The 16,185-nt window shown below is 40.7% G+C and overlaps 1 protein-coding gene across 1 annotated transcript in view; it reads right to left on the bottom strand.

Moving 5' to 3' along the window:
- The window catches only part of PKP2 (plakophilin 2), an 89,552-nt gene that overhangs the window by 35,062 nt on the left and 38,305 nt on the right, over positions 1-16,185 (bottom strand). Inside the window, exon 6 of the mRNA XM_036251891.1 lies at positions 7,498-7,675. Coding sequence (XP_036107784.1) covers positions 7,498-7,675 — 178 coding nt within the window. The remainder of the gene's footprint in view (positions 1-7,497; positions 7,676-16,185) is intronic.

Consider the following 16,185-nt stretch of genomic DNA (forward strand, 5'->3'; position numbering starts at 1 on the left):
CTAGTATAAGATTAAGAAGAAAATTAAAATTTGCATGAACACATTGCTTTCCCTATTGCAAAATCTGTATCCTCTTTCAGTAACTTCAGCCATGAAATGTATGTAATTCCAAAAAGACCTAAACATGCCATGGTAAAGGCTGCTGTAGGCAGATGCTAATCCTGTAAGTAAGTAACACGATACTTGACAAATATGGTATAGCTGGCAGTGGTAGTCTTTTAGAAGGATAAACTGTGCATGTTCTCCTGTGTGAACACAATCTCACTGTAGCAGCTCCAAGTGGGCAGAACCAGAGTCACTGCCACAAGTTAAGTAACAAAGCAAACATTTTACCTGCAGAGCATATTCACTCTGCACCTTTGCTATATGTAGACCAACGGAACTGATGTATGCAGACGTTTTTCTCTAAAGTAGATTGATGGAACACTAACCTACGTCAGTCACAATGCTGAAAAATACTGCTCATGTTGCTAATTCATGGTTGGTTCTACACCCACTAGGGGAGAGAATACCTCAAGTGAACTTGTAGCTATTACGATATATGCTAACAGCCCTGGCTCAGCAGTAGAGTGTCAGCCTGTCTGGAGTCCTGGGTTTGATTCTGGCCAAGGAACGTACCTCGGCTGTAGTTGGTCCCTGGCCCTGGCTTGGTTCCTGTGGGTGGCAACCAATCGATGTGTCTCTCTCACATTGATGTTACTCTCTCTTTCTCTCCCTCCCACTCTGTCTGAAGATAATATAAAAATATGCTCGGGTGAGGATTATAAATAAATAAGTAAGTAAGTAAGTAAGTAAGTAAATAACTGGACTTGGTGTGGCTCAGTGGACTGAGCGTTGTCCCATGGACTGAGAGGTCCTGGTTTATTCCTGGTTGGTGTACATGCCCAGGTTTTTTCTTTTTTAAAGATATTTACTAACATTTATGACCTTTTAATGCAGCTAAGATTCTTTCTTCTTTAGAACCATTCAACAACTGTCTCAAAATCTTTTTTTTTTCTTTCCATTTTTTACTCAGATAGAGCGGGAAGGAGAGAGAGGAAGAGAGAGAAACATCGATGTGAAAGGAACACATCGAGTGGCCACCACCCACACGACCCAACCAGGGCCAGGGACAAACTGCAGCCAAGGTACATGCCCTTGGCGGGAACCGAACCCGGGTCTCTGTGTACCGCAGGCTGACGTTCTAACCGCTGAGCCAAACCGGCCAGGGCTGTCTCAAAATCTTTTTAGAGCAAGCTGGCATCATCAACAACTACTTAGCAGACACCTCTACTGTCAGAAACTGAGAATATTTGATTGTAGATTCCCTATAGGTCTTCCTCCCATTCTGATTCCTATCTCCTAGTGGCTTTCACATGCACTGTGACAACCTCTACTCTGTAGTTGCCTCCAATGCCATCTTCTATTTCATATGCTTCATCTTTGTTTATAAGAAATGCAGTGCAGAGGCCCACTTGCATAGGATTTCTGAAACAAAAACACTGACATGCAGATACAATGTCCATAATGAGACCTGAACATGACTGTAACTGGCCTACCTGACCCTGTGAGGTTGCCAGACTGTGAAGGGTAGAGGTTTTATCCACATCAGCACAGCCTGCAGACATGTCACTAACATTACTGTATCCAGTATATTAATTAAGAGCTCCAGCTCTGGAGACAGGCTTCCTAGATTAAATTCCAGCTTTGTCTCTGACTAGCTGTATGATGATGATGGAGAACTCACTTAATCTCTCTGAGCCCCAATTTCCTCATATATCAAATGGGGAAAACATACTGTACAAGGACTGCTATGAAAATAAACTGAGGAAATCCTCATAAAGCATTTAGAACAATTTCTAATGCATAATCACAATAGATATTAGCTATTATAATAAAAAAGATATGCAGATGAAATAAGAACAGGTATTTTAATAAGCATATGCTATGTGCTCAATTTCCCAGATTTCTTTTGCTGTATTCTCCTTCTGAAAGTAGTTCAAATCAATAGTTTGGATTGACTATACACACACTTTTTAAAAATGGTGTCACTCTGACCGGTGCATATTTAGCTATTACATTTTCTGGAAAATCGTATGACCACCAGGTATCACCCAAACCACACAAGTCTTTTATTCCTCACTCACAGGGAAGACTACAGGAAGGACTTTTTTCTTTTTATTGAATTTATTGGGGTGACACTAGAAGAGATTTTTAAGCAACATATTTCTCTTTAGATTTTTACCTTCTCAATATACCTTTTCTATTTGTATAATTATTATTCTTTACCTAGAATTTATCATATTTCTAATCTCCCTACACTAGTTAATATCGCTTACAGAAGAACAAATGACCTTCAGGGCCCCCAGCCTTAGCCTATGTTTCCAACTTCTGTTTGATTACTTCCATCACAAATTTGAAACTTGCCAGACTCACTTATTCACCTAATTCATCATGTATCTTCATTTGCTCACTCATTCATTCAGTCTTTTCATTCATATACTTTTTACTTGCTTACTGTATGGCAGAAACGATGCTAGGTGTTGCAGATTAAAGATATTTTAAATGCATAGGTTTGTCTGCATTTGTCAAGAATGAGCCCAACATGCAAAAGAAGAGCAGAGATGAGATTTTAAAAAAAGAGTGAGTCCCATAGGTGCTGAATTTCTTTCTGTCCCAGTCCTTGAAGCCATGGTTCCTGGTGTAATTCCTTCCTTTCCACAAATGACTGTCAACATCTCAGCCACCTGAGCTAATGAACCCCAGTTTGGGATTAGTGAGTTTGAGTTGAGCATCTGCCATTTTCAACTGAAAAAAGTCCTGACTGATACACCTGCCATATTAAGAATTCTGCTGTACATGTAAGGCAATGGGAGCTACAGAGAAATTTTAAAATGCAAAATGTCTTAATGGCTCAAGAGTGCATTCAAAAAGCAGTTCCAGTGGACTGTACAGAAGATGGATTCAAGGGAAACCATTTAGGTTATGTCTTCTGCTGTTCAAGAATTTCACTTTCATCCTTAGAGAATTTCTGACTGTTGAAATAGTCCACCAAGTCCCAGCTCACCTGGCGCCTCTTCTTTCGTGCCTTTCTGATCTCCCTCAGCTGGCATGAACGGGTCCTTTGTTCTGCCTTCCCCCAGCACTGCCCGTATACCTCTGACACCCACAGTGCACCTGAATCACCCAGAGGGCTTGTTAAAAGTAGACTGCTGGCTCTGGCCAGTTTGGCTCAGTGGTTAGAGTGTCGGCCTGAGGACCAATGAGTCTCGGGTTTGATTCTGGTCAAGGGCAAGTACCTTGGTTGCGGCTCGTCCCTGGCCCTGGTCAGGGTCAAGTGGAGGCAACCAGTCGATGTTCTCATGTCAATGTTTCTGTCTCTCCCTCTCTCCCCTCCCTCCCACTCTATCTGAAGATAAATGGAAAAATATCCCTGGGTGAAGATTAAAAAAAGAGAGAGAAAAAAAAGTGGACTGCTAGGCCCTGCCCTGAGAGCTTCTGATCTGGTAGCTCTGAGGTGGGACCCAAGAATTCCAACCAGTTCCCGGTGATGCAGATGCTACTGCTCTGGGGGCCCTACTTTGAGAACCACCGCTCTAACACATTTCATTGTGGCAGTATTCTAGCATTTGCTCATCATCAGCATCCCCTGCTAGATTAAAAGTTCATGAAGGACTTTTTAATTTATCTTTGTAAACTTCTCAGAAGCTAACATAATGTGTTACACTAAAGTGGTATCTGAGCCCTGGATGGTTTGGCTCTGTGGTTAGAACATCAGCCCACACAAGTCGAAGGGTCATGGGTTCCTTTCCAGTCACGGGCATGTACCTGGGTTGCGGGTTCAATCCCTGGCCCTGGTCAGGGTCATTTGGGAGGCAGCCAACCCACGTGTTTCTCTCACATCCATATCTTTCTCTCTCTCTCTCCCTCCCTCCCTTCCATTCTATCTAAAAAAAAAAAAAAAAAAAAAATCAATGGCAAAATGTCCTCAGGTAAAGATTAACAACAACAACAAGAAAGTAATATCTGATGGGCTTTACTGTGTGACTAACTATGGAGATAAAAGAAACATCTTACCATAATAAATTTCCTCAGTAATACTCTGATTCCCTCAAAAAAATAGGAAGAACTGTATAGCTAGAGAAAAGATCAAAAGGCAAAATACATCTTGACTTCTTTGGAGTCTAATTCTGATGACATCCTCTGTGTGATTTCTGTTCATACTTGGACATAAGGACAATGGTTATTTTCAAATATGAGAAACTTGAGCCTAGAAAAGACTAGCACTTTTTTCTTCCTCCTGCATCTGCTTCTATTTCTTCTTGATTTAGTTGTCATTTGGTAGCCCAAAAGAAAATAACATTTCAAGCATTTTTCACCCCAATATTTAGAAATGCTAATAAAACTAACTTCTTTGTAGCTGTTCTTATGGCAAGATATTCTGCCCCTTTAGGCAGTGTTGCCTTATAGCTATTTAAAAACACCTAGGAATGCCCTGGCCTTTGGCTCAGCAGCTAGAGCACTGGCCTGCGAACGAAGGGTCTTAGGTTCAATTCTTGGTCAAGGGCATGTACCTAGGTTTCAGGCTTGGTCCTCGGTGGGGGACATGCAGAAGGCAGCTGACTGATGTTTTGCTGTCACAATCCTATTTCTCTCTCTCTCTCTCTCCCTCTTCCTTTCTCTCTAGAATGAATGGATGAGGAATATATCCTCAGGTGAGAAATAAAAAAATATTCCAATGGCGTTTTTTTTCACAGAAATAAAGACAAAACTCTATAATTTGTTTGGAACCACAAAAGATCTCACATAGCCAAAGGAGTCTTCAGAAAGAATAATAAAGCTGGAGGTATCATGCATCCTGATTTCAAACTATATAATAAAGCTATATTAATTAAAACAGTATGGTATTTTTTTTAAAAAAAAAAAACCAGTATGGGTATAGGCGTAAAAACAGACAAATTGATCAATGGAACAGAACAGAGAGCCCAGAAATAAACCCAACCTGATATGCTCAATTAATTTACAACAAGGAGTCAAAAATATTCAATGGGGAAAGTATGGGTGCTGGGAAAACTGGACAGCCACATGCAAAATAATAATACTGGACCAATATTTTGCATATTACACAAAAATTAATGTAAAGTGAATTACAGACTTGAAACCATAAAATTCCTAGTAAAAAACATAGGCAGTAAAGCTCTCTGACATTGGTCTTGGTGATTATTTTTTGGATTTGATACCAAAAGAAAAGGCAACAAAATAAAAAAATATACAAGGGAGACTACATTAAACTAAAAAGCTTCCGCACAGCAAAGGAAACCATCAACAATGAAAAGGCAACCTAATAAATAGGAGAAGAATTTGAAATCATCTCAAAAGGGGTTAATATAAAATATATACATATAAATAATTCATACAACTCAATAGCAAGAAACAAATAATCCAATTAAAATGGGCAGAAGCCGGGCGGTGTGGCTCAGTGGATTGAACATCAACCCATGGACTGAGAGGTCCCAGTTTGATTTCCAGTCAGGGCACATGCCCAGGTTGCGGGCTCAATCCCCAGTAGAGAGCGTGTAGGAGGCAGCTGATTGATAGTATCTCTCTCAAATTGATGTTTTGATTCATCTCTCCCTTCCTCTCTCTTTAAAATATCAATAAAAATATCTTAAAAAATCAATAAAAAATAATAAATGGGAGAAGATCTGAATAGACATATTCCAAAGATGACATATAGATGGCCAATATGTACTTGAAAAGATGCTCAACATCACTAATCAGGGAAATGCACATAAAAACCACAATGAGATATCACCTCACACCTGTTAGAAAAGCTATCATCAAAATGTGAACCGATAAGTGCTGAGAGGATGTGGAGAAAAGGGAACCCCTGTGCACTGCTAGTAGAAATGCTAATATGGTGCAGCCACTATACAATATGGAGGTTCCTCAGAAAATTAAAATTAGAACTATCATATGACCCAGCAATCCCACTTCTGAGTATTTATCTGAAGAAAACAAAAACATTTAATCAAAAAGATATATGAACCCCATGTTCATTGCAGCATTATTCACAATAGCCAAGATATAGAAAAAATCTAAGTGTCCATTGATGAATGAATGGACAAAGAAAATGTGGTACACACACGTACACACATTGGAATATTGTTCATCTGTAAAAAAAGAAGAAAATCCTGCCTACTGTGATAACATGGATGGACCTTAAGGGTATATATTAAGTGAAATAACTCAAAGAGAGGGAGGTAAATATTGCATGATCTAACTTATATGCGGAATCTACAAAAACAAAACCAAAACCAAAATAATAGATACAGAGAACAGAACAGTCATTGCCAGAAGTGGGAGAGGAGTCGAGGGTTGGGGGTTTTTGGCAATATTGTTGACGACAGCCAAAAGGTGCAAATACAGGCCCTGGCTGGGTAGCTCAGTTGGTTAAAATGTTGCAATATGCCAGGGTTGTGGGTTTGATCCCCAATCAGGGCACATATAAGAATCAACAAATGAATGAATAAATAAGTGGAACAACAAATCAATGTTGTTGTTGTTTTTTTTCTCTTTCTTTCCCTTTCTTTCTCTCTCTAAAATCAATAATAAAAAAAAAGTCCTGGGGATGTAATGTATAGTCTTGTGACTATAATTATAACTGTATTGCATATTTGAAAGTTGCTAAGAAAGTAAATCTTAAAAGTTCTCATCACAAGAAAAAATATTCTGTAACTATATATGGTGATGGATGCTAACTAGATTTATTGTAGTGATCATTTCACAATATATACAATAATGAATCATTATGTTATATACTGAAACTAATATAATGTATGTCAATTATACCTCAACAACAAAAAAATAAAAACAATAAGCACACCAGGTTCAAGTTATTTTTTTAACTATGTCATTAAAGTAGATTTTTGTGAATTAAAAATAGCATGAAGCCACCCTGATCGATTTGGCTCAGTGCTAGAGCATCGGCCCGCGGACCAATGAGTCCTGGGTTCGATTCCAGCCGAGGGCACATATCTTGGTTTTGGTTCATCCCCGGCCTTGGTCAGAGTCATTTGGGAGGCAACCAGTCAATGTGTCCCTCTCGCGTCGATGTTTCTCTCTCTCTCTCCCCTTCTCTCCCTCTCTCTCTACCTGAAGATAAAGAGAAAAATATCCTCGGGTTAGGATTAAAAAAAACAATGCATGACGCCTGTCTTAAACCCTGTGAGACAGGGAGGGCTTGTTTGCGTGGACTTCTAGGTGTCCAGATCAGATATTTGGTTTCTCTATTGGAATTGACGTCCTCTCTCTGGGAACAATACTCTGTTGATACTTGAACCTTTCTCACTGTCTCTACATTGTGGTTCTAGTAGTTAGAGGGATCTTTATCATTCTTATAGCATCTTGAAGTAATGGGGTAGAGTTTTAGACAGACATGGATGCAGTATTTAAGGTACACAGAGAAAAAATTGGGGTGGGTGGGGGAGGGGGGCAGGGATTGCAGAGTGGCATTACCTTAGGCATCCTGTGACATTGTAGAATATATCAAAATCGAGCAAACCGTTCGCTTTGGGGTAGTCTCCTTCTGGCCATCCCGAAAAGGGGATGATGATATTCTCAGTCAGGATAAGCAAGGCTTCTGTTATCATGAGATTCTTGAGTTTGTCATTAGAGGACAAGTTCCACAGCAAACCTAGAATCAAAATAGTGCAGGGTTGGGTCAAAAGGACTGCTGAAAAAGTCATTTAAGGCCATCACCCCTGGGGCTATGGCTAGTTATTTAAAAAAAAAAAAAAGAAATGGGGTTGGGGAGACAGCCCCTCTTCCAGTTGAAAAAAGTTGTTTAGAGTTAATTAGATGGCAACGAAAGCTGATCCATAAGAACAATTAAAAATAGATAGATAGCCCTGGCCGGTTTGGCTCAGTGGTTAGAGCGTTGGCCTGTGGTCCTGAGAGACCCGGGTTCGGTTCCCGCTAAGGGCGCGTACCTCGGTTGCAGTTTGTCCACGGCCCTGGTGGGTCGTGCGGGTGGCAGCCACTCGATGTGTCCCTTCACGTCGATGTTTCTCTCTCTCTCCCTCTGTTCTTCTCTCTCCCTCCCACTCTACCTGAACAAAAAATGAAAAAATGTGTCCTCGGGTGAGGATAAAAAAAAAAAAAAAAAAAAAATAGATAGCCCTGGCTGGTTTGGCTCAGTGGTAGAACGTCAGCCCTCGGACCAATGAGTAGCGGGTTCAATTCTTGTCAAATGCACGTACCTCGGTTGCAGTTCTTCCCTGGCCCTGGTCAGGGTCGTGCGGGAGGCAACCAGTCAGTTTCTCTCTCTCTCTTCTTTTCTCCCTCTCCCTCCCACTCTATTTGCAGATAAATAGAAAAATATCCTCAGGTGAGGATTAAAAAAAAAAAGACATAGATAGATGAAAGAAAGATAGATAGATAAAGAGGAAGACTTGAAATTATCCTATTAGTTGTAACTAAGACTTCAACGTTTTTAAAGGGTCCTATTTTTTCTCTCTTAGATGCATGGAGAGAATACCTCCCTTTGCCTCCTGCTCCCCACTACCTGCAACTGCCACCTCACATTTGCCTCCCAGTAATCGCAGCAAGGGCCTGCAGAAAGTCTCCAACTGTGCTTATGCCTGTCAACAGCAGACTGATCAACATTACCAATTATTATTTACTGACTGTTACCCAATGATATATATATATATTTTTATCCTCACCCAAGGACATTTTTCCATTTTTTGTTCAGATAGAGTGGGAGGGAGAGAGAGAGAGAGAAACATCGACGTGAAAGGGACACATCGAGTGGCTGCCACCCGCAAAACCCAACCAAGGCCGGGGACAAACTGCAACCAAGGTACATGCCCTTAGAGGGAACCAAACCCAGGACTCTGGACCGCAGGCCAACGCTCTAACCGCTGAGCCAAACCGGCCAGGGCCCCAATGATAGATTTTATGTCCTCCTAGAATTTGTGCTGGCTACCTCATGTATTTCTTATATTACAATTTGGCAGTGAAGGAGAGATAAGAGTATTTTATCTATCTCCCAACGTGCATGGCCTCAGCATTGGTATAAGACTGGTACCACATTTGCTCATTTAACTTTCGTTTTCCTTTTGAAATCCTCCCCCCACCCCCTACACACATCCCCAACATCCTCATTAAAGAGAAAGGTCATACAAGCCAACTCAGGAAAAAATTAAGATAATAGGATACTGTACTTGCCAGGCATTTGCAAGACAAGACAGACTGAAGCTGGGTACTGAGAAGGAATACAAAATAAAATTAACATTTAGGATTTTTTTTTTATATATACATTTTTCACTCAAACACTTCTGGATTCAGTGGAAGTGGTTCTGTTACTAACCTGGTTATTAAATAACAGGAAAAAAGTACAGGGAGACCAGTTAACACAGGCATGCATTTATACAGCTTTGCCAGAAAGCTGCAGCTTAGACGCATGCCCAGTCAAGTCTGGGTGACGTGGGGAAACGCTCACCTGTCAGTTACGCCTGGGAACAAGGCAGTGGCCAAAATAGGCATGGCCACTGCAAGGGCACGAAATCCGAGATTCATAATCTTCTGGACAAAGAAAGTTCGCTCTTTGGCTCCTGGCCCTCTCACGCTCCTGGCTCTCCTGTTGCAGGGGGTGTGCTCCCCTGCATTCACCCATGTGGTTCATGGCCATGTAGCACCCACACAATGGACTAATGGACTGAATCTAGCCCAATGTCTGATACTACATCAGACTCAGCTTCACCATGGAATGGAAACTCTGGACACTGGCCCTGCTATTAGCTCTACTAACCCCTCAGGTAGCCCTCTCCAGGACTGGTTTAAGGGAACTGAGACGTTGTAAAGTTTATAATATAAAGTTTATTTATAATATAAACCAAGGAATTCAAAATTCATTCCTCCTGCACAAGTCTTAGAAGATTCATTTTCTCAAGGTATCATAAGAGCCCACTCCCACTAGCAAGGAAGAAATACATTTCTCCAGCAACAGAAGGACTACCCCCCTACTGCCTGCTATCCCAGTGACTCTCAGCAGGTGTAAAGGTGCCTGGCCATCTTTCATACCTCTGTAAGTTTCTCTAGCTCACTAGCATCCAGGAAAGGAGGAGAGTGGGAACAGAAAGAGAAGGGGTCTTCATTTTCTTCCCCATTCACTCTCCTACTGCCCAGACATAACTTCTACTGGGTAAGTTGACTGCTTTCAACGAAAGAAAGAGAAAGCACAGGTATATGGGACGACAGTCCACTCCATGAAGAAAGCAAACATGGTGATCCTGGTTGAATTATGTGGTGATATCATCTCCTCTGATTTTAATGACTGAAATAATAGTCTGTACAGGGAAGGCTTGGTAATTATTCAACCATCCTTGTATCTGGCTCATCAATTAGAACAGGCTAGGTCTAACACAGTCTTTTGTGTTCAAACAATTTACTTTGGCTGTGTACAAGTAACTAATTTCTAAAACAATAACCAAATTTCCACTGCAGCCTACACTTAGCTTCCATTAGATACAGACACTGGGTTTTATGTCTTGTAAGGACTAGAATTCTGGCTAATGAGGAGGCCTCTTCCTGATCAAACTAGCATTTGGGTTAGTCATCATCAGTGTCCCTTAGCCATAGGTTTTGCAACACAATGACTTCATTCCTCCCACTTCATTTTAAGAGGCCCTGAAAGGGGCAGAGGCAGAAAAAAACCCGGAGTGTATTTGAAAACAATTATAGGCAGGTCTGAGGTTGAATTTTGGTTACTAAGATACAAAAGAAAGTTGAAATGAGGAAAGAGGAAAAAAAAAAAAAGCTTACAGGTCTAAATAAGCAAATAAATCAAGAGTCTTTACCTGTGGCGGTAGAAGGAGACCTGACTTAGGGTGGGGAACACGCAATTGAATATACAGATGAATATACACCTGAAACCTATTTAATTTTATGAACGAGTGTCACCCCGGTACATTAAAAAAAGGTCTCTGTCCGCTAGAGGCTTAAAAGTGTGAAGCATAATATTTCCTCTTTTATTAAAGGACCACAAAGGAAAAGTAGACCTTAGAGTAAAAACCAGAGAAGATCAACTGGAACAAAGGGAGTGGAATTTTCGTTCGACAGTCAATGTCCTTTATACCTGGACATGCAATGATTATTTCTACATTCTTTTTATGGTTGGAGGTGTTTTAGTATACATAGTTTTTGAATTTTTAATGTAGGATATTGTATAGAAATGTCATGACTGCCAAATTTTTGTATGGCATGAAGTTAGGAAGGAGCTTAAATGGTCACCAGAGATGGAAGGTTATACACACTTACACACACACCCTCACACAGACAGACACAAAATCCATAAATGACCAATTATAAATCGGGAAAATATGTGTGATAATATGAGACAAAGAGTTATTAATCCTCTTAATATACTGAATTCTTATGAATTATTAAAATTCAATGACTAGTAAGAAAATTAACCCAGAGCTCTAAGATATTAGAGTCCAGTATATATAGGAATGCATATATATATTAGAGTCTAATATATATATAATGCAGTGACTAAAGAAATGCAAATTTAACAGCTAAATATCCTTTTCTGTGGCTACGGAGATGCGACTAGCACCACTGCGGGGACTTTCTTGGGAAGGAGACTGGCTCACGAAAGCATGAACGGGGGAGAGAGCACTGCAAACAGAAAGCTGTTTGTCAGATCCAGCTCTATCACTGGCGCTGACCAAAACGAGCCCATCTTTGACCAAAACATTAACAAGAAAGTTTTACTTTGAACCCAGAGCTTTAGACTAGACTAGCAGTTTCCGAATGAGCCCAGTGGCAAATCAGAACCACATATTCCTGGGCTATACCCCAAACTGACTGAGCCAGAATCTCAGGGCGAATTCTAGGAATTCGTATTTTAAAAATGATTCCCATTTCTGGTATTGTGAAACCAGTGGACCAGAGGACCCTGAATAAATGTCCCTTTCAATAACTGGATTCTAGATTCCCGGTATAATATGTAGAGTTAGGTTTTCATTTGTCTCACCTTTAACTTCTGGTCAATTTATTCATAGTGCCTAACTTTCCATTATTATAGTACTTTGTTTTAGCTGGTCTGCCTGTAATTTTCTATTACCAAGCTCTCATTCTAGCCAAAAAGAGAGAAAACTGGATTCTAGTAAGAGATATATTTTGAATAGTTAGCAATAATGATAACTGCATTATCCAGAAATTTATTGCCAACTGTGATATTTGGGGAAAAAAAGATAACTAGTCAGGGATTTTATAGATAATAAAACCTGTATTTTATTAACGTTGCCCTCTAGGACTAGAAGTATAGTTATTTACACTACACTTGACAGTGAGGTAGCAAAACTTGGAAATTTTATGATTAATGAATCCTTATCTCCAGTGTAAGAGAAGGGGGAGCAGGCGGAGAAGGAGAAGTGGGGTTTTAACCATGGTTTTCAAAGTGACCACAGAGCATGAGGATTGTTTTTTTTTTTAAACAATCTCCTTTGCATGGATATACTTCTCCTTTCACCTAAATTTTACCTGGAATATCGTATTACCACAAATGCCATCGATTCCAAGTTATAAATAAATCCATGGTATCTTATTACACAGTGTAAATGCAGAAAAAATAATATACCATTATTTAAAGGTGTACAAAGAATATATATATATATTTTTATCCTCACCCGAGGACATTTTTCCATTTTTTTGTACAGATAGAGTGGGAGGGAGAGAGAGGAAGAGATAGAGAGAGAGAAACATCGATGTGAAAGGGACACATCGCGTGGCTGCCACCGCACGACCAACCAGGGCCGGGGACAAACTGCAACCGAAGTACGTGCCCCTAGCGGGAACCGAACCCGGGTCTCTCCGGACCACAGGCCGACTCTCTAACCACTGAGCCAAACCGGCCAGGGCACAAAGAATATTTTATGGCAAAAGGTTTTTGATATTTTATGAAAATACAGCAATCCAATTAAATATTTTCATAAAATACGCAGAGGTTAAAATAAATTTGCAAGAAATTTCACCGACAGTCATTCCGACTCTTCCTTATACAAAATTCAGAACAGGGACAAGAATCCTCTGCTTCGCTCTCATCACCTGTCTGTTGTAACCCAAAACAGAGCCCTATACACTACAGCCAGTGCTCATTACTCAGTGACCTTGAAGATGAAACTCTGAGACTAGTATGTACTGTTCTCATTTCAATCAAAGCGCTTACACTACCACACTCACTGCTAAAGAAGGGGGAACAATCTCATGGGGGGAAACTCTTTGATCCTGAAGTCTTCTTTTTTGTTGTTAATCCTCACTCGAGTAGAAGGGCGGGGGGGGGGGGGGGGGGGGGGGAGGGGGGGGAGAGCGCGCAAGAGAGAGAGAACTATCAATATGAGAGAGACAGATCAATTGGTTGCCTCCCACATGACCCTGACCAGGGCCAGAAATTGAACCTGCAACCCAGGTACATGCCCTTGACTGCGAATTGAACCTGTAACCCTTCAGCCTGAGGGCTGATGCTCTAATTGCTGAGCCAAATGGGTCAGGGCAATCCTGAAGTCTTTTCTTTTTTTTTTTTTTTATCCTCACCCGAGGACATTTTTCCATTTTTTGTACAGACAGAGTGGGAGGGAGAGAGAGGAAGGGAGAGAGAGAGAGAAACATCGACGTGAAGGGACACATCGAGTGGCTGCCACCTGCACGACCAACCAGGGCCGGGGACAAACTGCAACCGAAGTACGTGCCCTTAGCGGGAACCGAACCCGGGTCTCTCTGGACCGCAGGCCGACGCTTTAACCGCTGAGCCAAACTGGCCAGGGCCTGAAGTCTTCTCATTGGAAGATGGAAGAGCTTCCCTCCTAGGCTGGTACAGAAAATGCCAGGAAGATCAATGAGTGGACATTCTCCACAGTGAACAAAGCCCCGATGCTAAATTTCATATATATATATATATATAAATCAATCAATCAAGGTCTTATCTGCAAACACATCTGTTTCCCTTATTTATGTAAATTTACATATTCTCAGGCCACAAGTCTCTCTCTCTCTTTTTTTTTTTTTTTTTTTAATCCTCACCCGAGGACACTTTACCATTTTTTGTACAGATAGAGTGGGAGGGAGAGGGAGAGAGAGAGAGAAACATCGACGTGAAGGGACACATCGAGTGGCTGCCACCCGCACGACCAACCAGGGCCGGGGACAAACTGCAACCGAGGTACATGCCCTTAGCGGGAACCGAACCCGGGTCTCTCAGGACCGCAGGCTGATGCTCTAACCGCTGAGCCAAACCGGCCAGGGCTCTCTCTCTTTTTTTTTATCTTTGGTCAGACATCCACAGTTGTTGAGAAACTTACATGATCACCACCACTGTGATTGTAGTAAACAGGCAGGAATGAAATAAGTGGCAACCTAATATGACAGGATGCAAAGGTAGTTCTGAGAAGCCCCTTCCTTTAAAACTAAGGTAGAGGGACTGAAAGTAAATAGAGGGGTGGCATTTGAAAATACTTCGGATGCTCTGATCAGCTTGGCTCAGCCGTTACAGCATCGGCCCATGGACCAGAGAGTTCCAGGTTCAGTTCCCACTAAGGGCATGTACCTTGGTTGCAGTTTGTCCTTGGCCCTGGTTGGGGTCGTGTGGGTGGCGACCAATCGATGTGTCTCTCTCACAACGATGTTTCTCTCTCCTTCCCCCTCTCTCCCTTCCGCTCTATCTGAAGATAAATGCAAAAAAGGAAAGAAAATACTTCAGAGAATTGACATTTGAAACAGCTATTGAATCTCTGGGTGTGGAAGAGGATGCCCGTCCAAGATAATAGTGGGACAGATATTGAGATAGAAAGGAAGCATGAAACAGACCGGCACATCCTTTAGCATTTCAGAGCTTGGGATGGAAAGCACTTACTTAACTTTTCCATTAATACAGCTAAAGGAAGTTGTTTGAAGGATTTGTATAAAATATTCAAGTATTAACTCAATTCAATGAATAAATCTGGGCTTTGTTCTTCACTAATGTTGTAACCTTGGGCAATTTAATTAATCTCCCTGAACCTCACATTGATCATACGTAAATTGTCAGTAACGCCTTATGGAGCTGCCAGGAGGAACAGAGATGAAAAATGAAAAGCCAAAGCTTAGTGACTAGCACATAATAGGGTCTCAATAAAAAGATGTTTATGAAATAGACAAGAAGAGATCAACATATATGGTTACTCACTTTGTGTTTCTAAACAAAGATATAAACATGTCTATATAAATCAACAATTTATTTCTGAGGCCAGGAAAGCACTTATTTAACTTTTCTATTAATAGAGCTAAAGGAAGTTATTTAAAAGGATTTGTATCAAACATTCAAGTATCAACTCGATTAACATGTAATGAACACCTTCTGGTAGGAATGCTTGGCTTGTACTAGAAATCCTAGGACTTGCACAAGCAACCTCCTTTTATCAGCTCTGTAGATGATCTAAAGAAGAATGGTTTCCATGGCATCAGCACCACAGAATGTTCTCAGACTATAGTTTCCTATTGCCTATATACAAAAGAAGAGGAAGCCTGGCTCAATGGATCACACTTCCTTGATACATACCCACACATCCTCCCAAGCTTTCTAGCAACCACATTACCCTAACCTCAAATCACTCACCCGAGCTTCCTCTAAATGACCAGCAGCTTCTTTCTTCTTCTTTGCTTTGCCAGTAGTGATGCTCACTTTGCTGGGAATAACCTTCATTCTCCTTTAAAACAGTAGTCCAAACCCTCTCCCTCTTTTAAGATCCACAATGAACCATACCTCCTTCATAAAGTTTTTTTTTTATTATTATAAAACAAGATCATCTGATCCTCTCTTGTGTTTCATTACTATATTTTAGTGAAGAAAATGTTAGGTTCTAAATGTGAGTGTTTTTTGTTTGGTTTTTAAGTGCCAACCATTACATAATCGTTCATGTTTTAGTATCTGGAAAATAATATTTAGACTGTGATTTTTCACTGCCTGGCACTTGTAGGCTTCCCTGTAAATGTTGGCTGAATAAATGAATGAGTGAGGTCACTCAATATCTGTAGGTATTTTAATATGACTCACAAACATGAAAGGAACTATTCCATGGGACATGATAGCATGCTGGCAGAAAGATAGCATGGTATAAACCTTCATATAGTGTTATAAAATTAAAATATATCAAGGTAGAAAAA

This window comes from Molossus molossus, unplaced genomic scaffold, assembly GCF_014108415.1.
Source record: "Molossus molossus isolate mMolMol1 unplaced genomic scaffold, mMolMol1.p scaffold_m16_p_10, whole genome shotgun sequence".
Classification (NCBI taxonomy): Eukaryota; Metazoa; Chordata; class Mammalia; order Chiroptera; family Molossidae; genus Molossus; species Molossus molossus.